We start from the raw sequence: 23,940 nt of genomic DNA on the forward strand, positions 1-23,940 counted from the left end.
TCAATTATAATCTTGAAGTTTAAAAATTTTTAATGTCAATATCTAATGTTTTAGTCCCTTTTAATTTCACCATTTTTTTGTTAAAATGCCCAAAATGCCCCCATTTGTTTTTTTTTTTTTTTTTTTTAAATGAAAATTCAAAAATACCTTGAACTCACCCACGGCTTGGCCAATATTGGTCTATGCTGACCCACAACAATGTCGTGGTTCATCAAAATTTTTACATTAAAAAAAAAAATGGGGGCATTTTGGGCTATCAACCAAAAAAAAATGTGGTGGAACTAAGAAGCTAAAACATTACAAATTCTGAAACTTTTAAGTTATGATTGCAAAACTACTTAATACGTCAGGAGAGTCTAATAAGTGACGTTTCCCCCCCCCCCCCTCCTTTTTTTTTTCTTTGAGAAGCATGGCAGATGAAAAACAATAACAATATCTCCGATTCTCCCTAGCACGTTTCATAGTTCAATTATATAGGATTGATATATAGATTATATCTACTTTGCTAGATAATTTACATATTCTGACCCATGTGTATACACGTTTTATTTTTCATCATTTGCATTTCATACAGTTCTCATAACTCGTTTAATTAGGTTTCTCTCTGAATTTGGCTTAAAGAAAAAATATGCCCAGAATTCCCAAAAGATGGTGATATAGCAAACGAGAACACAATTAAAGAATGTATTGCAGATATAATTAAAACATGGAGATGTAGATGCTTACCTTTCTTGGCCTGCAGTGTTCAATATCTGATCCATGATGAGCAAATTCAACTCCTGTGGTGAGCTTTGAAAATCTTGAAAGAAGATTTGATTTCCCAATTCCCAGAGTCTCCGGCCAATAAGAACAGCCTTGAGCAGTTAATCACACTCTTCATCAATTGAAATCAGCCATGGGCTATTTCTTTTACACTCAATCTCTCCCAAGAAAGGGAAAAAAAAAAAAAACAAAAAAAGGAGAATTTTGCAGGAGAAAACAAACTATAAGAATTCGTTCAAAAAGATAACTAGAAAAGAGAAAGTATTGAGGCATGGTGGTAAGTCATGGTCTAATTATATTTATACAAGTTTCAAACCGTGCACCATTGTCTCTTGAGGGTATTGAGGGTTTACATGCATTTGAAAACATTGATAAAGACACATCATGGATGGCTCTTGAAGTTGTCAAGAATGGGTGTCATCAACGAACTAGGAAAATCCACGTGGAAATAATCCAGTTAAAGGATAGATAACTTGTAACGCTGCATATGTTCTTCCAATTGATTTATATTAATTTCAATTCAACTGCTTTAATTAATTTAAGAGTTCCCTTGGCATTGCTTTTTGAGGGTATTGAGTGCTTACATCTCAAACATTGATAAAGGCATCAATTTATAATTTATTTATTTCTATTATTTTTATGAATGAATTTTTATTGACAACAAATCAAAGAATTACAAAACTCTCTAGCCAACAAGCTGGATAACCAGATAGGGCCGGCAATTTGGACACGACCCGCGAATCCGACACGAACACGACACGAAGTTAGCAGGTAATGGGTTTGGGCTTATCGGGTTCGGGTCTTAATCGGGTCTACCCGATTAAGACCCGGATAAATTCGTGTCTGGCGGGTCGACCCGGCGGGTCCGCGGGTCGACCCGCCAGACACGTTTAAGTTAACGGGTCTGGCGGGTCGGCGGGTCTCGGGTGACCCGCCAGACCCGTTAACTTTTTTTTAAAAAAAAAAAAAAAGAAAAGAAAGGTAAAAAGTAAAAACCCCAACCCAAGGCCCAAGCTGCCAAGCATAAGCCCAACCCGGTTAGAAACTTAGAACTATGAAGTAAGAAGTGAGAACTAAGAATAAGTGATTCAGTGAATAAAAAACTAACAAGTAACAAGTGAAAGTGAAACCCTAAACAGCTAAACACGACTTCTCCAGTTCTCCCTCTCAGACACTCACGCAGCCGCTCAGTCGCTCACCCTCACAGCCACGACTCACGGCCTCACGAGCCCACTACGGTACTACCCCACCAATCACCAGCTGCCAGCCGCCACTCCCCCCACCGGCGACGCCTCTCTCTCCCCTCTCCCACTCCCTCTCGGCTCCCCTGCATCCACCAGCTCCCCCCACCCAAACCGGCGACCGGAGTCACCATTCACCGGGCTGTCTCTCCTCTCTCCCTCTCCAGCTGTCCCTCTCCCTCCCTCCAGTATGGCGGTATGTCTCATTGTCTCTAATAGACTAATTCTCTCTATGTCTTGCTTTGATTTTATTATTATTACTATTTTTTTTAGATTTTACTCATTGTTATTTTTTTTTCATTTTGTGTGTGTACTGATAATGTATGATTTGTATGATTTTTAGATTTTACTGGTTGTAAATACTGATAAGTGATAATGTATGATTTGTAATTCGGTTATGAGGTTTTTGAAGATTTTTTCACACCTTCATGATCTCCATCTTGCACGCACATACATGGAAAGAATAGATAGAGAAGAGATATGGATTTCCATCCTTTTTGCTGCAGAGAAATATAGTACAAAGAATCGTAGATTTGATTTTAAAGAGGCGAAATACATAGTAAGGCAAAAATCAATTGTTTCAAAAAGTTGGTGAGATGCACTGATGCAGGCATGCAGCTGGATTTTCGCAGATATATATATATTTCAACTATTTTTTGGGTCTTATATATTTTTTGGGTGTTCATATCATCTCTGTTTCTACGCTTCTCTCTGACAAAGAGTTTTTTTTTTCATTATAATTTTATTACTACTACTTCTCAGTACCAAACACATTCATGTTCCAAAATTTGTGTCGGTTACTGGGTCTCTGTGCATTTCTGCTAGAGTAGTAGAAACTGATTTTTGTGATTGTTGTTCCCTGTGCCTGTGCGTGTGGTGATTGATGTTGGGTTTTATGTTTTGTAAAATAGTCCCTACTTTAAGATTGTTTTGGAAATGGATTTTGAGTTTCTGTCTTTTGGGTTTCAAGAATCCTTTTGTAAGTTTGGCTCTGTTGTTACTTTTCGAGGAAGTCACTTGGGTGCAATTTTTTCTAGTTTGCTTAAGTAATTATAGCTCCTTTTTCTTTCCAGATAAGAGATATGTATGCTTTTGAAATACCTGTCCATATTTTGTTATGTGTGTAGAGGACTAATGAAGAAATTGTTCAAGATGCATTCGAGTCATTCGAAATTGACGAAGATGTTATTGAAGTAAATTCACTAGGAGATGACTCGGTTTCTATGGGGAATAAGAAAAAGGGAAAGAAGCGTAGGAAGACCTCAGATGTTTGGCAATATTATGACATTGTTCCTAATGTTGATCCAAATGACCCAGAGGTATGAGCAAAATGCAAGACGTGTGCTAATAAATATAGGGCTCGAAGTTCATATGGAACTGGAAATTTAATAAAGCATAGTAAAAATTGCGGGGGGAGAAGCAGTTGTGATGTTGGGCAAATGCTTTTAGCTGGAAAAGCAGGATCTCTGGGGGTAAGTGACTCTAAATTTGATCCTAAAAAATTTAGAGAATTGTTGGTTGCGGCGGTTGTTAAGCATGATTTGCCATTTTCTTATGTTGAATATGATGGTGTAAGAGCAGTACATCAATATTTGCGTCCTGATGTACCTTTTATCTCTAGAAATACTGGTAAAGCTGATTTGGTTAAAATGTATTTGAGGGAGAAACAAAGGGTTAAGTCTATGTTGAATGATTGTCCTGGGAGGATTTGTTTAACATCTGATTTGTGGACGTCTTTGGCAACTGATGGGTATATTTGTCTTACTGCACATTTTATTAACAAAGACTGGGTCTTAACCAAGAGGGTGTTAAATTTTTCATTTATGCCCCCACCACACAATGGTATCTCTTTGTCTGATGTTATATATAACTTGCTACAAGAGTGGGGGATTGAGAACAAGATTTTCAGTATAACATTGGATAATGCTTCTTCTAATGATAGTTGTGTTGGGTTCTTAAAAGATAAATTGAACATGAAAAAAGCCCTTCCTTGTGATGGTGATTTCTTTCATATGCGTTGTTGTGCTCACATTCTGAATTTGATAGTGCAAGATGGATTGAAAGAGATCAATGATGCTATCCAAAAGGTTCGAGATAGCGTCAAGTATGTTAGGGGATCACAAGTGCGGAAGCAAAGTTTTCTTCAAGCAGTGAATCAAATGTCATTGGACAGTCATAAAGGGTTAAAACAAGATGTGCCAACCAGATGGAATTCTACATATCTGATGCTTGAGAGTGCAGTTCACTATAGGCGTGCTTTTAGTTATTTGGAGATGACTGATAGAAACTATAAGCATTGTCCTACTGCAGTTGAGTGGGTGGGAAAAGGTTGATAATATCAAAAGCTTCTTAGCTTGCTTTTACCAAGCTACATGTGCTTTTTCTGGTACTAAGTATCCTACTGCCAATTTATATTTTCCCGTGATTGCCATGATTTATGTGAGCTTGAAGGAAGATGTTGTGAGTGAAGATGAGCATAAGAGTTTAATGGCAATTCAAATGCTCCCTAAATTTGAGAAGTATTGGTTGGACTTCAGTGAAGTGTTGGCTGTTGCAGTTATCTTAGATCCTCGTTACAAGCTTCATCTTGTAAATTATTACTATACGAAGATCTATGGAGTTATGAATTCTCCACAGTATGTGAATGTTAGTGATAAAGTAAAGAACCTTTTTATGGAGTATAGTGCTTCTTCTATACCTTCAAGTTCAAGCTCCATAACTGTTCAGCAGCCCCAAGTAACTCGAGCAACACTACCTTGGGAACGGGTAAATAATATTATAATATCATTGATTTCTTATCTTTTTAGTAACTTAGTATATAATCTTTTTAGTAATTTAGTAACTTAGTATATAATCTTTTTAGTAATTTAGTAACTTAGTAACTTAGTATATAATATTTTTAATACTCTTAATTATTTATGCTTATATTCTCTCTTTTTCATGTAGGAATATTTGGCATTTGGTGGAGTTGATGTTAATTCACAAAAGAGTCAATTGGAAATTTATTTGGAGGAGCCTAGGTCTGTAGCTGTGAATGATTCATTTGACATCCTTTCATTTTGGAAAGGAAATGAATTTCGATATCCTGAAGTAGCTGCAATGGCTCGTGATGTTTTGAGTATTCCTGTTTCCACGGTTGCTTCAGAATCCACTTTTAGTATTGGTGGATGTGTGATTGATCAATATAGGAGCTCACTCAAGCCTGATATTGTTGAAGCATTAATTTGCAGTAGAGATTGGTTGTATGGAGAACAAGGTAATATTATTTATTTGTATATTTAATTTATTCATTTACTTGTATTATTTTTTTTTAACTACACTATAATAATACTAATTGCTCTTCTTTTTCTTTTTCTTTTTTTTTTTTGATATAGCACAAATGAAGTTGGATAGCATAGAAGAGGAAATTTTGACAACTGATGTTAATTCTTGTGACATTCAAATTCTTCTGGAGCACAATCTGCTAATATTTCTTAAAATATTAACCTTATTTAGTTCATATTTTGTAATGACTCTAATGATGATGGCTCATAGTCATGGAACCTTTATTTAGTTATTTTGTTTAGAATCTAATGATGATGGACTATGTTAACTATTCTCTATATGTAAAGGAACTTGTAATTTGTAGAAGTTCAGTAGTATAGTAGTTTGATGGAACTGTAATGACTAATGGGTTTTGTTAGGATTTCCAGTGGGAGCAGCACTTCTAATTTTCATTACTAATGTTTGTTAATGATGCTTAAAGTTCTGAAATTATTTGAGTATTTGTTTGAACTTTGGAGCTTATTTGGTCTTGATGTGTTTTGGGTGGACTTTGGAGCTTCTTCTTGTCCTTGCTATTATGCAGCTACAGAAATCAATACCTTTCACTATAGTCTAATATATTCAGCCAGGATTTTGGAAGGAAGGATTTTAGTGTGAGTTGGTCATGTACATAGTTTTTACAATGGCTTCACATGTATGGCATGTTTGGCTTTAGAGACTAGCAAAAGTGTATGTTATCATATGATAAAGAAGTGAGGGACGAAGTACAAAATTGAATCATCAAATGACAGGGACTGCACCACAAAGTTGTAAATTGTGCAAGAATAATTTATATTGGCACTTGGCAGTGAAAGTGAATGTTACATTTTCCTTTTCTTTTTCTTTTTCTTTTTTCTTTTTTTTTTCGGGGGGGAATTTATTAAAGAAAAAGGAATAAAAATGTTGCAGTAATTTTGTTTTACATTAATATAACAAAAACACTTAAAATCTTAGAAAAGGGAGATGGAAAGAATGCCTAAGGGTCCATGCTTCTTAGTTCTCTATATTTTGCCATTTTGGTCCTTCCTGGTTCTTGCACATTTTTTTCCATTTAATTTTCAATTCTATTTAATTCCTTTAAGATCTAAATCATCTAATGCTCAACAAAAGAGAAGCATGTTGATTGCCCAAATGGCTTTTCAGCCTTTTCTACATATTTTTCGGGTCGGGTCGGATTACCTGTTTGACGCATGGTTCGGGTCGTGTCGTTTCGGGTCGTGTTTACCCGATTTTATCCGGTAATGTTAAACGGGTCGTGTCGGGTTACCCGGGTATTTTCCATCTTATAATCGTGTCAGACCCGTTAACCCGATTAGCTAAACGGGTCGTATTCGTGTCTTGGGTAATCGGGTCGCGGGTCTTAATCGGGTCTACCCGATTACCCGAATTGCCACCCCTACCACCAGATGCTATACAAAGGATCTAGCACCAATCCACTCTTGGCTGCCTAGCTCGAATTGCCTCCAATGTTTCTCAACTATTATATATAACTACATTTCTTAGAAATCACCCTTATAGGTTTATCAATTTCCACAATATTTCACAAGCGGCAGTTTACTCTGTATGCTTAATAGAATACTGTCCATCCCACTCCTTTCCCTTCGTTACACTTGCTAACTTTTCTTCTTCCATCGTATACAAGCAAGGATCTTCTCTATTTCAAATAAAATAAGTAGCACATTTAAAAGTATACATGATACATAATTTAAATTTTGTAAAAGTGATGCTGATCGCAGAACACACGCTCTACTACTGCGCTCGATCCTGTGATCAAGCGCATGATCGATCGCACAGGTTCCTAGAAGTGCGATCGATCGCCCGCGTGCCTGCGATCGAGCGCACACGGGGAGTCAATATGTTATTTTCGTTTTTTTATTATTTAAACCGACTTTATGTTGTTACTTTATTAACATTAGGTTTTTTAGAGTCTTTATTTCGTTATTTTATTTAGTTTAGGGTTTTGGGGTATTTATATCATATTTTATTAGGTTTAGGAGTCGATCTTGGGGTTATAAATACATGCTTATAACCTCTAGTTTATCAGTTTATGTTGTTTATTGAATTTTATTGAATAAGAATTACTCATAGGTGAGTTTTCTTCATATTTTTTTCTTTGAAATCATAGATAGACTCTAAATTTTGAGAAGAATTCTCAAATCATTGATAGATTTAAGATCTAAAATTATTTATCTCGTTCCTTATTGATGTTCTTCACTGCAGCCCACTAAGTCACGCTGCATCAAAAAGACATGTTAATATTAACTTCATATACACCGTTGGATGTATTAACTTTACATCAAGACCATGAAATGGAAATCTATCCATTTCATTTGAATTTGAAATGATCTTATTCCTGTTAGGTGTGACTTGCCACCCATCACACATGGGCCCCACTAGTTCTCTACTCCTTTTGGGTTTAGGAGACTTTTGTCCAAGTTTGTTTTGGAGTCCTTCTCCTATGTGTAATTGGACTCCTTGTTTGACTTATAGTAGAAGTCCTAGACCAACATGTAAAAGCAGAGTTAAGCTTCTATATAAGGAACAAAGCACAAGGTGAATTTGTGTGTGCCAAAAACGTGAAGCACCAAAGGGAGGAGAAAAAAGAGAGAGTTTGAGAGGAGGTACAAGGGCAGCAAGGGTGTTTTCTTCTTGGTGGTTTTTGGAGGAGCCAAAAACAAGTGATTAGAGGCAAAAGGGTGCTGCAGAGTGAGAGAAGAAAATAGAGATCAACCGCCATCCGTTCCAGCAAAAGAAGAGTTTGTACATCTGTCTTTTGTATTCTATTTTGAGAATCATCTCTCTTGTGTGATAGTGAGATTTGAGTGTATTGGGGATTTGGGATCTGAGTGATTTTCTCTCTACTATTTTTGTACTCCATCTTTTGATAGTGGATTTTCTCCGGGTCGTCTCTGCCAGTGGATGTAGGCTTGTTAAGCCGAACCACTCAAATCTTTGTGTCGTGTGTCATTGCTTATCTTTGTTATTCCGCATTCTTCTTATTTTTCGCATCTCACGGGTCTTGGGAAATAGGATTAATTTCCAAACAACTGGTATCAGAGCTGTGAGCGATGGCAGGTGAAGAAGTAAAGATGGGAAACGAGAAATTCGATGGCAAAGATTTTGGATTTTGGAAGGTATAGATTGAAGATATTATTTATGGGAAGGATCTTCATCAACCTCTTTTGGAAGAACAACCCAACGACATGGATGATAACGAGTGGGCTCTGCTTGATCGTAAAGCCCTAGCAATTATCAAGTTATCACTGTCAAAATCAGTTGCACACAACTTTGTAAAGGAGAAGACCACAGCAGGTCTAATGGCGGCTTTGTCAAGCATGTATGAGAAGCCGTCGACTAACAACAAGGTGCATCTGATAAAGAAATTGTTCAACCTAAAGATGGCGGAAGAAGCTTCGGTGGCACATCATCTCAATGAGTTCAACACCATCACAAATCAATTATCCTCAGTGGAAATTAATTTTGATGATGAGGTTCGCGTGTTGATCGTCTTGGCATCTTTGCCCAATAGCTGGGAAGCAGTGAGGATGGCTGTGAGTAACTCTGTAGGAAAGAGTAAACTAAGCTATGAAGACGTCAGGGATTTGATTCTCAGTGAAGAGGTTCTTAGAAAAGATGTGGGTGAAGCCTCTTGTTCTGGTGCTGCTTTAAACCTCGAGACTCGGGGCAGAGGACAAGATAGAAACTCTGGTCAAAGCAGATCAAATTCCAGAAAAGGGAGAAGCAAATTCAGATTCGGCCAACAACCTGAGTGTTGGAACTGTGGCAAGACTGGCCACTACAAAAAGAATTGCAGGGAACTGCGGAAGGAGACTGAGAATGATTATGCAAACATAGTGACAGAAGAAGTATATGATGCCCAACTTCTTTCTGTTGATAGTCCCCTTGATTCTTGGGTCTTAGACTCAGGAGTATCTTTTCATACGACATCGATCCGTGAAATTCTCAAGAACTATATTAGTGGAGATTTCGAGAAGGTGTATTTGGCTGACGGAACGGCGCTGGATGTTGTGGGCTTAGGCGATGTTCGCATTAGAGTTCACAGTGACTCGGTATGGAAGCTACAGAAGGTCAGGCATGTTCCGGAGCTGAAGAAGAATCTGATTTCAGTGGGATAGCGTGATGAGGAAGGGCATTCAATTCATTTTCACGGTGGAAAGTGGAAGGTCAGCACGGAAGCTAAGATTTTGGCTCGTGGTCATAAGACGGGTACTCTCTATATGACGACGAACAGCAAGGATACAGTTGCTGTTGTAGATACGACTGCTGACTCAAAACTATGGCACCTAAGGCTTGGGCACATGAGCGAGAAAGAGATGAAGGTTAATGTGTAAATTTATTTAACTCGCAAGTGCACGAATCGATTGTAGTTTAATGGATTGCAAGTGCGAGGTCGATCCCACAGAGAATTGTATTTTTGAAAGAGCAATTTATATCTAAACTAATTAAATCCTAATCTAGTTCCAAAAGGGTTTTTGATTTTTGAGTTTTGAAATTAAAGGATAAACATAAACTAAATAAAATAAGTAAATCTAAGGATAAAGGTACTAAGGTTTGGGAATTCACACTCACCAAATCATAACAACATACTTTATGTTCATCAATATTAATCTGAAGTTCTCACAAATTAAATCATAGATATGTTTTACTATGCTTCAAAGAATTAATCAAAACCATGCCATGTATCCATTCATTGACCAAATCACAAAAGGAATCCAAATTCAATTGAAACACCAGATCTATCCGTAGAACAAATCACAAGGGATATCCAATTTTTATGAGTTAAAAGCCAAGCAATCAATCATATGAAATTATCTTAAATCATCACATGTATCCTTGAATCACAAGAGATATCCAAGAATCAATCCATACAATTGATTAAAAGTAAAACAATTGAAATAAAAAACCCAATAAAATCAGAATAATAAAAACTTACATAAAAGTAATGTTGTTCTTCATCGGTGAGGCTTCATCCCCAACCTTAGTTGGGAATTTAGCTCCACATAAAAATAAAATCTAAACCTAAACCTAAACCTAAAGAAAAACTAAACAAAATAATTTTGCTCTCTGGGATTGTGTCACTTTTCTTGAATGCAAAGAAGTTTATTTATAGGCTTAGAGAAGTCCTAGAAGCCCAAGTAAACCTAGATAATTCGGAGGTCTGTCTCCCAGTTAAAATAGAAGTCTGAAATCGGAATAGGATTCGTCCAGATTTGTGTCCTTTAATTGCAGGTCAATTTTGGCATAGAAACTGTCAGAATTACGAAAATCCTATTTCACAACAAATTGTAGTATTTTGAGCTAGCTTTCCAATGCCGTTTGAATCACTTCAATCCGATATTTGAGCGGAGAGTTATGATCAAATACTAAGATGTGCGCAGAATCTGAATTTGAATCCGATCCGAAATCTTATCCAATCTGAACTTAAATCTGATTTAACCTTTTTCTTGGATTTGGTTAGACTTAACAACACAATCTAGGTCTTCTCAAAGTATTATTTCTTCCAAACTTTGCATTTTTCCCTTTAAAGCTGCAGTTTTTCTTCAATGACCTACAAAATACTAAAAACACAAAACTAACACAAAATATTAAATAACGACACAGCTAAAGGATTAACTAATGTAAATAAAGGGGTCCAAATATGCAATATTTAGCACTTATCAAAGGTACTTATGTCAAAGGGGAAACTACCGGAGTTGAAGTCAGTTGAGTCTGATTCGTATGAAGGCTGCATCCTAGGGAAGCAGAAGAAGGTGAGTTTCGCGGAAGTTGGCAAAGCACCTAAGCTTGGAAAGCTGGAGCTGGTACACACGGATTTGTGGGGTCCCGCACCAATGGCATCTCTTGGAGGCTCGCAGTATTACATCACATTTATTGATGACTCAAGCAGGAAGGTATGGGTTTATTTCTTGAAAAGTAAATCTGATGTATTTGAGACTTTTAAGAAATGGAAGGCCATGGTTGAGACTGAAACGGGCTTGAAGCTCAAGCGTTTGAGATTAGACAATGGAGGAGAATACGAAGACAGAGGGTTTAAACAGTTTTGCGCAGTGAATGGGATTAGAATGGAGAAAACTATCCCGGGAACGCCGCAGCAGAATGGCGTGGCTGAGTGCATGAACAAGATTCTCAATGAGCGTGCCAGGAGTATAAGATTGCATGCTGGGTTACCAAAGATTTTTTGGGCTGATGCAGTGAGCATTGCTGCATATTTGATAAATAGGGGGTCTTCCGTTCCCCTAAACCATAGACTACCGGAAGAAGTCTGGAGTGGAAAAGAGGTAAATCTTTCACATTTGAAAGTTTTTGGTTGTGCTTCGTATGTCCATGTTAAGTCTGATGCTATGCGTAAACTAGATGGTAAATCTAGTAAGTGTTTCTTCATTGGATATGGAGATGAGGTCTTCGGTTATCGATTTTGGGATGATCGAAATCGGAAGATCATTAGAAGTCGGAATGTGACTTTTAATGAATGTGCTATGTACAAGGATGGGTCAAGTGCAGAACCTGAAGTTACAGAGCATGAACCGAAGAAGTCTGAGTTTGTTAACTTAGATGAGCTTTCTGAAAGTACAGTGCAGAAAGAGAAACAATTCGTGGAGGTGGAGCTTGATGAACAGTGTTCACTCACGGATGAATGTGATGACAGAGAATCTTCAAGAGACTTACAGCACCGAGAAGAGTCTTATTCTTTAGCGAGAGGCAAAGAGAAACGTTATCGAAAAGCAACAAAGAGGTATGGCTTTGAGGATATGGTTTCTTTTGCTCTGACAGCTAGTAGTGGAGATTTATCGTCTGTTCAGGATGGTACGCCGAAAGAGGTGGAGTCATTACGGAGTGGTAAAGCTTGGGAATCGGCAGACTTACCCAAGGGAAAGAAGGCTAAAAGGTGCAGATGGGTCTACAGGAAGAAACAGTCATCGGAGAAAGCTGTACGGTCGACGGGACAAATAGGGAGGCATGGTGTTATGTCTAAATCAGGTTCTATGCTCAAGTTCAAGAGACGCTTGGACTTGAGGGACACTTGTGGAGTGTGATTGCCCTTGGGGGCTAAGGCGGAGACATCTGGAGGAGACACGTTTTGATAGACTTGATGGGATTCAAGTCAAGGTGGAGATTGTTAGGTGTGACTTGCCACCCATCACACGTGGGCCCCACTAGTTCTCTACTCCTTTTGGGTTTAGGAGACTTTTGTCCAAGTTTGTTTTGGAGTCCTTCTCCTATGTGTAATTAGACTCCTTGTTTGACTTATAGTAGAAGTCCTAGACCAACATGTAAAATGAGAGTTAAGCTTCTATATAAGGAACAAAGCACAAGGTGAATTTGTGTGTGCCAAAAACGTGAAGCACCAAAGGGAGGAGAAAAAAGAGAGAGTTTGAGAGGAGGTACAAGGGCAGCAAGAGTGTTTTCTTCTTGGTGGTTTTTGGAGGAGCCAAAAACAAGTGATTAGAGGCAAAAGGGTGCTGCAGAGTAAGAGAAGAAAATAGAGATCAACCGCCATCCGTTCCAGCAAAAGAAGAGTTTGTACATCTGTCTTTTGTATTCTATTTTGGGAATAATCTCTCTTGTGTGATAGTGAGATTTGGGTGTATTGGGGATTTGGGATCTGAGTGATTTTCTCTCTACTATTTTTGTACTCCATCTTTTGATAGTGGATTTTCTCCGGGTCGTCTCCGCCAGTGGATGTAGGCTTGTTAAGCCGAACCACTCAAATCTTTGTGTCATGTGTGATTGCTTATCTTTGTTATTCCGCATTCTTCTTATTTTTCGCATCTCACGGGTCTTGGGAAATAGGATTAATTTCCTAACAATTCCACCATATGCTACCCTATAACCATATATATTGTGCATAAAGGATGCAATTCATATGCGCATCAATATATCAAGCCATAAGTGAATACAGCTTCCATCGATCTCCCATCGAGAATTTTAAGAAATTCTTAACTAAATCCCTCAACTTAAGAATCTTTTTTTGAACTCCAAGTAGCATTCTGTTGAATTTTAATCGACCAAAAGCTTCTCCTTTTAAGCAAATTTACCTTAATCCATGCCACCCAAAGACAACCTTACTTAGTAAACAAATTCCAAATATGCTTCACTCTTTAGCCCTAACCCTCTTTCTTTCTTTGGGACACAAATCAACTTCCAGGATACTTTTTCTTTGGCTGGACAATCTTCATTAATTTCCATTCCATAAGAAGTGATCATTGAATTTTTGTTCAATTGCTCTTATAAAATTCTTAGACAAAATGAAGATATTCGACCAATAGACTTGAATGCTATACATAGAACCGAAGACAAGAATTGCAATCTTCTTGCAAAAGACAGATTACTTGATATATAGCCAGTTACTGACAGTGTTCTTTTTTTTTTTTTTTTTTTTTTTTTTTGAAATTAGAGGCACTCCCAATAGTTTCACAAGGAAGTTTTCCTTCCTTCGTATTAAACATTCTAGCATCGACTCCTTCAATCTTTGTGAAACACCCACACGTACGGTAAAAGTACTCTTTGCTGGATTTGCTTGCAAATCTAACAAATCAGCAAATTCATGAAGCACTTTCTTAACACTTTGCACTGACTGCAATGTTGCCACAGAGAATAACAGAAGATCATCAACAAAACATATATGAGTAAGCTGAATTTAAGAACATCTAGGATGATAACCAAATTCTTTCTCATACTTTGACATATCTTCTATCAAGTTGGACAGAATCTCCATAGATTACACAAATTAATAGATATGGAGAAATTGAAACATCTTGTCTTAAATCCCTCCTACCTTCAAAATATCTAACAATGATTCCATTTAAAGCAATAAAATCTAGGAGAAGTTATGCATTCACGTATCCAGTTGACAAACTTCAAATTAAGGAGCTCCTAAACTTATTAAGCATTGAATAACAAACTCCCAATGCTAAATAAGTTGTTATTCAATGCTTAATAAATGAAAGTCGGATGAGAGTTTGAGAACATTTATTTTGCCACCACGGCCCTTTCTGTAAATAAATGGTAACTAAATGAAAATGAATAGGATAATGATTAAGGGATCAATTATGGAGTGGCGGTTAAGGTAGAATTTCTAAACGACTTGAAAGCATTGGAAACACCGTCTTAAGAGAGAAATATTAGATTTTCAAATCTCAAGAAGAAACTAAAAAATACTGGAATATATATCATGATGTGCGTCACAGAAAGATATTTTCGGAATATATGGGGTCACATGTGAAATTCTAAGATCCATAGTAAAAGTTATGTGTGTTTTACTAAACATTGTGTGATGCGGTCAAATTGCTAAAAAGTCAATTGCGAACGGTCGAGAGTCGACTTAGAATGTTCGATCGTGTATCAAACACGCAAATATCATATTTTTGAGCTATAAAAATGGTGTTTTGGTGCTAGAATTCCATTATGTGCAACCCCCAAGTCCAAGAACGACCCAACAGCCTTTTGAGAAATGTTAGAATATTTGATATTATTCTATTATGTTGTCTTATATGTTTTAGGGTTTAGTCTAGGGTTTCTTCTCACTATGTCTTCTATCTCTATAAATAGAGAGCTATGTAAACATATTATATATAGAAGAGAATATACTACTCAATACAATGTAATCCTTATATGCTTTCACTTTTTTCTCTCTTCTCTCTCTCTTTCTTCCACTCTCCAATATATTCAACAATATATTTAACATGGTATTAGCCTCCAAAAATGTCATTGACGTTTCCCAACGCTCCCTCCGACAACCTCTATTCCGGCCGTCCACCCGCCACCAAGCCTCATCTGTAAATCTCTTCCACACCTTCACCACAACCTCATCTGGAAAAGTAATCCTAGAATCAAGGTTGCAAGGCACAAATCTACTCATTTGTGGAAGATCCACGGCCAACGGCTCATTCATGCGCCGCCACGCCCCACCGGCTCTTCAACGCACCTCCACGCGCCATCGCACTCCACCATTAGCCTCGGCTCCTGTCCCAGAGGACAAATTAGATGCCGAAAAGTCTAGATCTATTCAAATCACTGCCATCCAAGCTTCCACGCGTTGTCACGTGCGTCCAGAAGGTTCTGTCACTCTTCCACGCGCCTGCAGCATTCCACGTGCCGAGAGGCCCGCCTAAGAATCTGTCTCTTCTGTTACACACCCCACAAAGCTCCTATCACATCGGTAGTAGCACCAATTGACAGATCAGGGCTAGACGAGTCTAGATCCGTCTAGATTAGGAATAGTGTAAACAGTAGTTTTAATCCGTTAAGAATAATGTTACTCTTTGCATTTATTTTATATAAATTTAAATAATATAATTTAAATAATTTTTATTTTTATAAAAAATAAAAGTAAAAAATAAAATCGCCTAAAACATATCAACCAACCCATATAAATAAAATGAGTGTGAACTCTTAGCGAGTGTTAGTAACGATATCTGGTTGTCTATTGATGAATTCAAAGTCTTCGAGTCTTTTACGTGTTAGTGCTAGAATTTGATTACTCTTATCTGTGCAACAATTTGTGACTTCAAAACTACTCTTCTATATCTTTTACTCGTATCCGGAAGAGTATGAGCAAATGGAATCAAACAGGGAAAAATGATGTAATAAGAAGAGCTATCATAAATCGAACAAACTCTTATTTTGCTATACATGCATGTATCTTTGTGATATCAAATATATATGAGAAAACTAATTTGTCTTCATTAGTATTTAGTGGGGACAGAAACTGACATATCAATTAAGTTGCATATAAAATTGAGCTGATTGAATTGATGAGCAAGTTTTATTCGATGGGATCTGGTCTCGCATCTATCATGGGTCTCTCTGTTGATGATAGGAAAGGTTTGGAAGGCATTTGTAAGCATTCAACTTTTCCTTCAAGCCTTTGTACGACTTTGTTCATTGAAGGGTTATCAATATTACGCTTCATCTATATACACCATAACGCAAAAATGACCGTCTTCTTGCTTATGTTCTTTTCCTCCTCTATGGTGTCTTTCATTTCAATGTCATTTTACGCCATTCAATTGGTCATAAACCCAAGTAAGAAAGTGTATTTGGCTTGAGTATTTGGCAAATGCATTTAGTTTTTTCTTCTACCAGCCATTTCCATCAGCTACATTCCAAAATTATAAACATCAGCTATGTATGAGACACCTCCAATGTTTTTATAGAACAACTCAGGAGCCATATATATGAAAATCTCTCTTATACTAGTCTAGTCAAAGAAACAATACTTTCACTTGCTGAATACAATTTTGCGAGGTCAAAGTCAAAAACCTTGAGAGTAAAATTCTTATCAAGAAAAATGTTGCGAGGCTTGATATCAAAATGTAACATCTGCATATCACATCCTTGATGTAAATATTCAGTCCCATGAGCAACTCCTAAAACTATATCATGCATTTTGTCATAGTTTAGGAGCGTACGTACTTTTGGCAAAAATATATATTTATTAAGGGAACCATTAGGCATGAACTCATATACAAGAGCTTGTTTTGATCCATCAACGCAAAAACCAATAAGTTGCACTACATTAACAAGACGAATCATTCCAATAGTTGCAACTTCGTTGATAAAATCTTGTCTCTTAGCTTTGGACTTACCTAAAATCTTTATAGCCACAATATGATCACTTCAAAGCATTCCTTTAAATACAGTGCCACAACCTCCTTCACCCAATTTGTCCCTAAAATTTTTGGTCATCTTCCTAATTATCTCTGAGTAAGAATACCTTATGAGTATGAGATTATTGTAGCTTTGCAAAAATTCTTCAACGACATCGTACCTTGATAAATGCCTCCTAATATAAGCCAATTAATTTTATCAAATGATGCAAATGTTGATTATATTACAGCCATATAAATAAATGCCTTTACTGGTGTCTCTTGTAAATTTGTAATGCTTTGATATCTGGCTACTTTCAAATTAATATCCTATATCTTGGACCATGTATCTACAACTCATTGATGTCTGGCACCCACCAACTGCATCAAATGTAATATCCTATATCTTGGACCATCTATCTACAACTCACGCATGCATATGTGTCCTTCGATCCCAAGTAAATTAAGCTTTTCTTTCCTTCAATATTATGCTATATTTAGCAACCATTTTCCCTCGTTTCTTTCACAAAAGTCCAATTTTTTTCATGTTACCAAACTTTCTTCTGTTTTTTTACCACAAAAAATTTAAAACTCCATTCACTTCGGTATCACATCAATCCACCATGGCAGCTGAATTTGTGAAAATCACTGGCAAAACCCATGTCCTGCCCAACAAGAAACTAGGAAGAAGAGAATGTCAATTGGTAATATTTGAACTTCCACATATATTTAGCTTCCTACTACAACCAAACGTTGCTGTGTTACAGAGAGAGTGACTTTGAGGAGATGGTTGGGAAATTAAGAGATGGTCTGGGCGTGGTTTTGGAAGACTTCTATCAACTGGCCGGGAGGCTAGGCAAAGATGAGGAGGGGGTCTTTAGGGTGGAGTACAACGATGAAATGGACGTCGTGGAGGTGGTGGCGGCCATCCCCGATGGGATCCAAATTGCTGATCTGCCCGCCGACGTGGGCTGCACCACTGTGAAGGAGTTGACACCATACAATGGGGTCTTGAACTTGGAAGGCCTCCGTAGGCTTCTGTTAGCAGTACTGCAGGTAAGCCTTGGAATTTCATGCAATGCCATTTTTCTTCACAATTTCAACAAACTATTTTAAATGATGTGAAATTTCTTATACCATTATATAACAACATTAAATCTTGAAATAACTTATCTCTTTTTTATTTTCGTTCGAGAGGATGTTTGTTTGATCACCGTTTACCTAGCTTAATTTTTGTCCATACTTCTTCAGGCATAACTTGGAGATCGTACAAGTATTCAAAAAAGTATTATATATAAACAATTCCGTCTGAGATGGATTAATGGGTTATTATTTTTCATTAACGTTTGAAATGATCTTAACAGCTTTGGTGCTTTCATTTGAGTTATTTTCTCCCTTTTTGTTTTCTTGGGCTCTATTTTATTGAGGTAAGGTGTTTTAAGTAAAATTTAGTGTTTTACACTTCCCTTAACTTTTTCTTTTTCTTATCTACATTTCTCTTTGTTAAATAATTTTTATAAGTAATCAAAAAGTATTATTAAGAAAATAAAGCCGTCCCTAATTAAATCTGTAGGAAATATACAAGAGGAAACACACGTACTTAGCTAGAAGGAAACAAAAAGAAGTACAAGAAAATTACTATAACTAATTGACAAAGAAAAAACATAAGCAAATGTCTAAAGATACAAAATGTTGAAGAACAAAGACGTAATCTCCTCTAGAGTCCTATATGGGTTCTCAAAAAAAAATTCTGTCATTCATTTCTTTTCATGAACATTATAGAAGGCACATAGACACTATCTTCCACATAATTGCACTTCGTGTACTACTGATAGTCCACCAACAAGTATATAAGTCAACTAATGCCTATGCGCGAATGACCCAAGACAAACCAAACTGACCAAAAAAGGCACTCATGGCATAAGTCATGAATGATCGAAGAAGATGGTCCACATACTCTCCATTCCTCTTACACATATATATACAACATCTATCTGCCACAATGATATGCCGCTTCTTGAGGTTCCATAGTAAGGATTGTATCTAAAGCCGCCAAAAGATTTATAGTAATCGAATATCTTTGTTAAATAATCAATTATTTGGAAAACATAACCTAAAGTAAATTAATTAATTTAATAATTTAATTGATATTTTAACACTTTATTTTAACTGTAGGTTCAAACTCTTCATAGATAAGACATAAACTATTTAATTGAAATGAAAGATAAATTATAGAATCAAGATTTAAACTAAAGATATATACTCTAATACCATATTAAATTATCTTTAAAATTTATTAAGTAGCATTATTATTATTTTTTTAATTAACATGCTTTCGTATGTAATTGGCCGGTCCAGGTGCCCAAGAGGTAGCTCAATCGGCTGAGACTACGCTTAATGAAGCGGTAGTCACTAGTTCGAATCTCCCTTCTCTCTCTTGTGCGGACATCTCAAAAAAAAAAAAATTGACCGGTCCAATGCCTTCAATTATTTATCACGTCGCCGTCAGCACATGCCACCAGCCCAATAATTAAGGATGGAGGACTCAATTTCTTTTTTCCCAAATTGTCTCTTGTCTCTATTTTTTTTGTTGAAAAGTCTTCTCTTGTCTCTTCTCTTGTCTCTATTTTTTTTTTTTGAAAAGTCTTCTCTTGTCTCTATTTTTTTTTTGAAAAGTCTTCTCTTGTCTCTTGAAAGTAGGGCTGAGCGCCGATCGGTAATGTCGGTTTCGGTAGAAAAATTTTATTTTCACCTTTCTAACCGACAATGTTGGTAAAGTCGATTATTTCGCCGACTTATTCTACCAAATTTTATTTTATTTTGCATTTCGAACCAAATGGTGGTCGAAAAAGTCGGTGTCAGTCGGAAGTCGGTAATGTCGGTATGTGGAAAAGTGGCAAATTTGTCGGTAAAGTCGGTTCGGTTAAAAAACCTCTTCTGCTTATCAAACCGAAAAATTCGGAATAAAAAAAAATCATGCCGCCTACCGTCCTCCATCTAGTCGGTAACAGCCGGTGTCTGTCGAAATCGGTCAAAAGTCGGTTAGTCAGTAATTTGCTCAGCCCTACTTGAAAGCAACACTTTACAGTACTTCATGCAAGGATAAGGATGGAAAACTTTACACTTCATACTCCAATCATATTCAACTACATCAATTTCTTTTATTATCATTATTAGAGTAGTGATATTACGCTCGCCAGCGTGAGTGCACATGCAGTGCCTCACGCTGGTGTGAACACTAACCAAAAAAATATTAAAAAAATATTGAAACAATAACTTTTGGTTACTGTTCACACCAGCGTGAGACACTGTGCACTTATACTGGCGTATGTAATATCACCACTCTTATTATTATTATTATTATTATTATTATTATTATTTCATTTGAAACTACATTTCGGTCCTCAAAATTTCAATATATTGTTTAGGAACATAGATGTAGGTGAATATTAACGGCTTGTATCTGTTATTGACAATTATTTACTATTTATTATTTGTCATATTTTAATAATAATATTTTTTAAAATTGAGGGCGATATTCGAAATAAAGATTTTCTTAATTTCTTTAATTTTACGTTGAAACCGGATCTTCCCTGTTCAATAGGAGAGGTTCCTTTTGCCAACTGCATCAAATGTAATCTCCTATAAGTACAACTTGGACCACGTATCTACATCTCATGGATTAGTCCTTCGATCCCAACTTAACTAAGCTTTTCTTTCCTTCAATATTATGGCTATGTTTAGCAATCATTTTCCCTCGTTTCTTTCAAAAAACTCAAATTTCTTTCTTCACGTTACCAAATTTTCTTCATTTTTTTCTCATAAAAAATTTAAAACGCCTTTCACTTTCACCTTCGTATCTCATCAATCAACCATGGGAGCTGAATTTGGGCGAGGGGATCAAGACAAGAAGAGTGTGAAAATAACCGGCAAAACCCATGTGATGCCCAACAAGAAACTGGGAAGAAGAGAATGTCAATTGGTAACATTTGATCTTCCATACTTAGCTTTCTACTACAACCAAAAGTTGCAGCTTTACAGAGGGAGTGACTTTGAGGCAATGGCGGGGAAATTAAGAGATGGGCTGGGGGTAGTTTTGGAAGACTTCTATCAGCTGGCCGGAAGGCTAGGCAAAGATGAGGAGGGGGTCTTTAGGGTGGAGTATGACGATGAAATGGACGGCGTGGAGGTGGCGGAGGCCATCGCCGACGGGATCCAAATTTCTGATCTGCCCGCCGACGAGGGCTGCAGCACTTTGAAGGAGTTGATACCATACAATGGGGTCTTGAACGTGGAGGGCATCCGTAGGCCTCTGTTAGCAGTGCAGGTAATTAACACTTAGAATTTCATGCAAATCCTTTTTTTTTTCTTTTTTTTTTTATTCACAATTTGATAGAAACTATTTATCATAATTAGGGGTTAAAAATGGAACAATTTGTCCAGTTGAAACCATTAAGGTCGACGACCTGTTTTTATTGCTTAAAAAATAGTGGAAATTGCCCCAATTTTGAAGCACAACCATGCAGGAATCACACCCCTCCCCAACCGGATAAGGATAAATAGTAGATTATTAAATTGCTTAATTTTATAATATTTATTTTGCATCAAACAATTTGAAAAAAAAAAAAAATTATATTGTTATTTTTTTCTTAACTTTTAAAAAGAAGTTTTTTCGTAATAGCAAAAAAAAAAAAAGATACTTCATTTTATACGAAATGGTGAGAATCTACAATTTCTGATGATCCTCCAACTATGACAGAGTTGGGTGTTTTTATGAGCTAGTCAATTAATGAACCCTTCAAAGTTTGTGCATATGGCGGCAGAATAGATTGAGAGGTGCGAATGGCAATGTCAAAGTTGACTTTTAGGTTGTCAAGTGGGGATTAGCTGTTTCATGAGGTTATCCTTATCAAGAGCAGCCCAAAGTTCCATATATAGTAATATATTAAGGATGTTTGTTAAATAATTAATTATTTAAAAAAATTTAAATCATTGAAAAATAATAAATTTAATTATTTAATTAATATTTAATTATTTTTAATTATTTAATTAAAGTGTGTGTTTAAATTTCTCATTAATAAAAACTCAATATATAAATTATTTAATTAAAATAAGTGATAAATTATAAGAACTAAAGATATATATATAATCTAATATCATATTAAATTTAATAGGTAGCTTACTTTTTTTTTTAAAAAAAATTATCATGCTGTCGTATTTGGGCCCAGTGCCTTCAAATGTTTATCACATGTCCGCCGATTGGATGTTCCACCAGGCAAATAATTGCCTTTTTCGCAAATTGTCAGTCGTCTCTTGAAAGCAACACTTTACACTTCATTCAAGGATAAGGGCCGAGACTTTTGGTCTGTTTGAGACGCCACTAGCGTCCAATCATATTCAACTTCATCAATTTCTTTCTTTTCTTTATTATTATTTTTCATTAATTTGAAGCTTAATTAATTATATGATTAAAATACATTTCTATTTCTCGTTAAATAAATGTTATATGTAGCATGCATGTGAGTTGAGCCCACTAACACACGTATCTTCGTCGTTGACGTACGTAGTTAACCAAGCTGAAAGATGGACTCGCAATGGGGTGCGCATTCAACCACGGGATCCTCGACGGGACCTCCACGTGGCACTTCATGAGATCATGGGCCGAGATCTGCGGCGGGGCTCACTCCATCTCGGTCCCACCCTTCCTCGACCGCACCAAAGCCCGCAACACACGCGTGAAGTTCGACATCTCGCTCCCCTCGGACACACTCGCTTCATCCAACGGCGACGCAAAGACGGCTCCACAACTCAGGGAGAAGATCTTCAGCTTCTCCGAGGCTGCCATCGACAAGATCAAGTTAAAAGTCAACTCAAATCCTTCCTCCTCATACGACGGCTCGAAACCATTCTCCACATTCCAATCACTCTCCGTCCATATCTGGCGCCATGTAACCCATGCACGTAAACTGAACCCCGAAGACCACACCGTGTTCACCGTCTTTGCAGATTGCCGGAAACGGGTTGAGCCGCCGATGCCGAAGAGCTACTTCGGGAACCTAATCCAGGCAGTGTTCACCGTCACGACAGTCGGGTTGTTATCGGCGAACCCGGCAGAGTTTGGTGCGGCAATGATTCAGAAATCAATAGAAATGCATGACGCCAAGGCCATCGAGGAGCGCAACAAAGAGTGGGAGAGGTCACCGAAGATCTTCCAGTTTAAGGATGCCGGAGTGAACTCCGTTGTGGTGGGGAGCTCACCAAGGTTCAAGGCGTACGAGGTGGATTTCGGGTGGGGGAAGGCGGAGAGTGTGAGGATGGGGTCCAACAACAGGTTTGATGGGATGGTGTACTTGTTGCAGGGGAAGAGTGGTGGGAGGAGCATCAATGTGGAGATTAGCTTGGAGGCAGCGACGATGGAGAGGCTGGAGAAGGACAAGGAGTTTCTTATGGAGTTCTAATTAATTTTTCATGTATTTGGATGCAATCATGCAAGAAGAAGAACAACAAGATACTTACGGTTAAATCACTAGTTATCTCAAAAGCTTAAGTTCTTTAACACTTCTCCTCACGTGTGGGCTCAAATTCTCTTTTAATAGGAGAGGCTCAATACGTGAAATATTTAATTGAAAATGGAAGGTAAATTAACAAAGTCAAGGTTCGATTCCAAGACTTTTGGCTCTGATATCATGTTAAATTATTAATTATCCCAAAAGTTTAAGCTCTTTAACACTCCCTCTCCCGTGTGGGCTCAAATTCTCTTTTAATAGTTGAGGCCCAACACGCGAAGTATTTAATTTAAATGGGGGTGATTTGACTGAGACAAGATTTGATTTTAAGATCTTTGGCTTTTATACCATGTATTAAAGTAAAGAGAGCAGAAGCGGAGAGAAACGTATAAGCTACATCTTGTTTCTTCAATATATCAAACAATATTATATAACTCTCTATTTATAGAGAGACAATGAATAGTGACCAAGAAATTTTAAAGTAGACCTAAACTAATTAAGGAAGAGAATAAATCTTAC

General features: G+C 37.0%; 1 protein-coding gene across 1 annotated transcript; it reads left to right on the plus strand.

Annotated features, from left to right (window-relative positions):
* Positions 1-20,789: 20,789 nt before the first annotated feature.
* LOC132185387 (BAHD acyltransferase DCR-like) lies at positions 20,790-23,373 on the plus strand. Its single transcript, XM_059599167.1, has 2 exons — positions 20,790-21,242; positions 22,483-23,373. Exons 1-2 carry the CDS (start codon positions 20,790-20,792, stop codon positions 23,371-23,373), a joined length of 1,344 nt encoding a protein of 447 aa, XP_059455150.1.
* The last annotated feature ends 567 nt before the right edge of the window (positions 23,374-23,940 follow it).

Source organism: Corylus avellana, chromosome ca6 (assembly GCF_901000735.1).
Source record: "Corylus avellana chromosome ca6, CavTom2PMs-1.0".
Lineage (NCBI taxonomy): Eukaryota > Viridiplantae > Streptophyta > Magnoliopsida > Fagales > Betulaceae > Corylus > Corylus avellana.

Excerpts from the sequence above, each read along its gene's own strand:
- LOC132185387 (XM_059599167.1), top strand. The coding sequence starts at position 20,790 with ATGGGAGCTGAATTTGGGCGAGGGGATCAAGACAAGAAGAGTGTGAAA. Across the intron at positions 21,243-22,482 it reads GGCCTCTGTTAGCAGTGCAG|TTAACCAAGCTGAAAGATGG; the intron begins GTAATTAACACT and ends TGACGTACGTAG.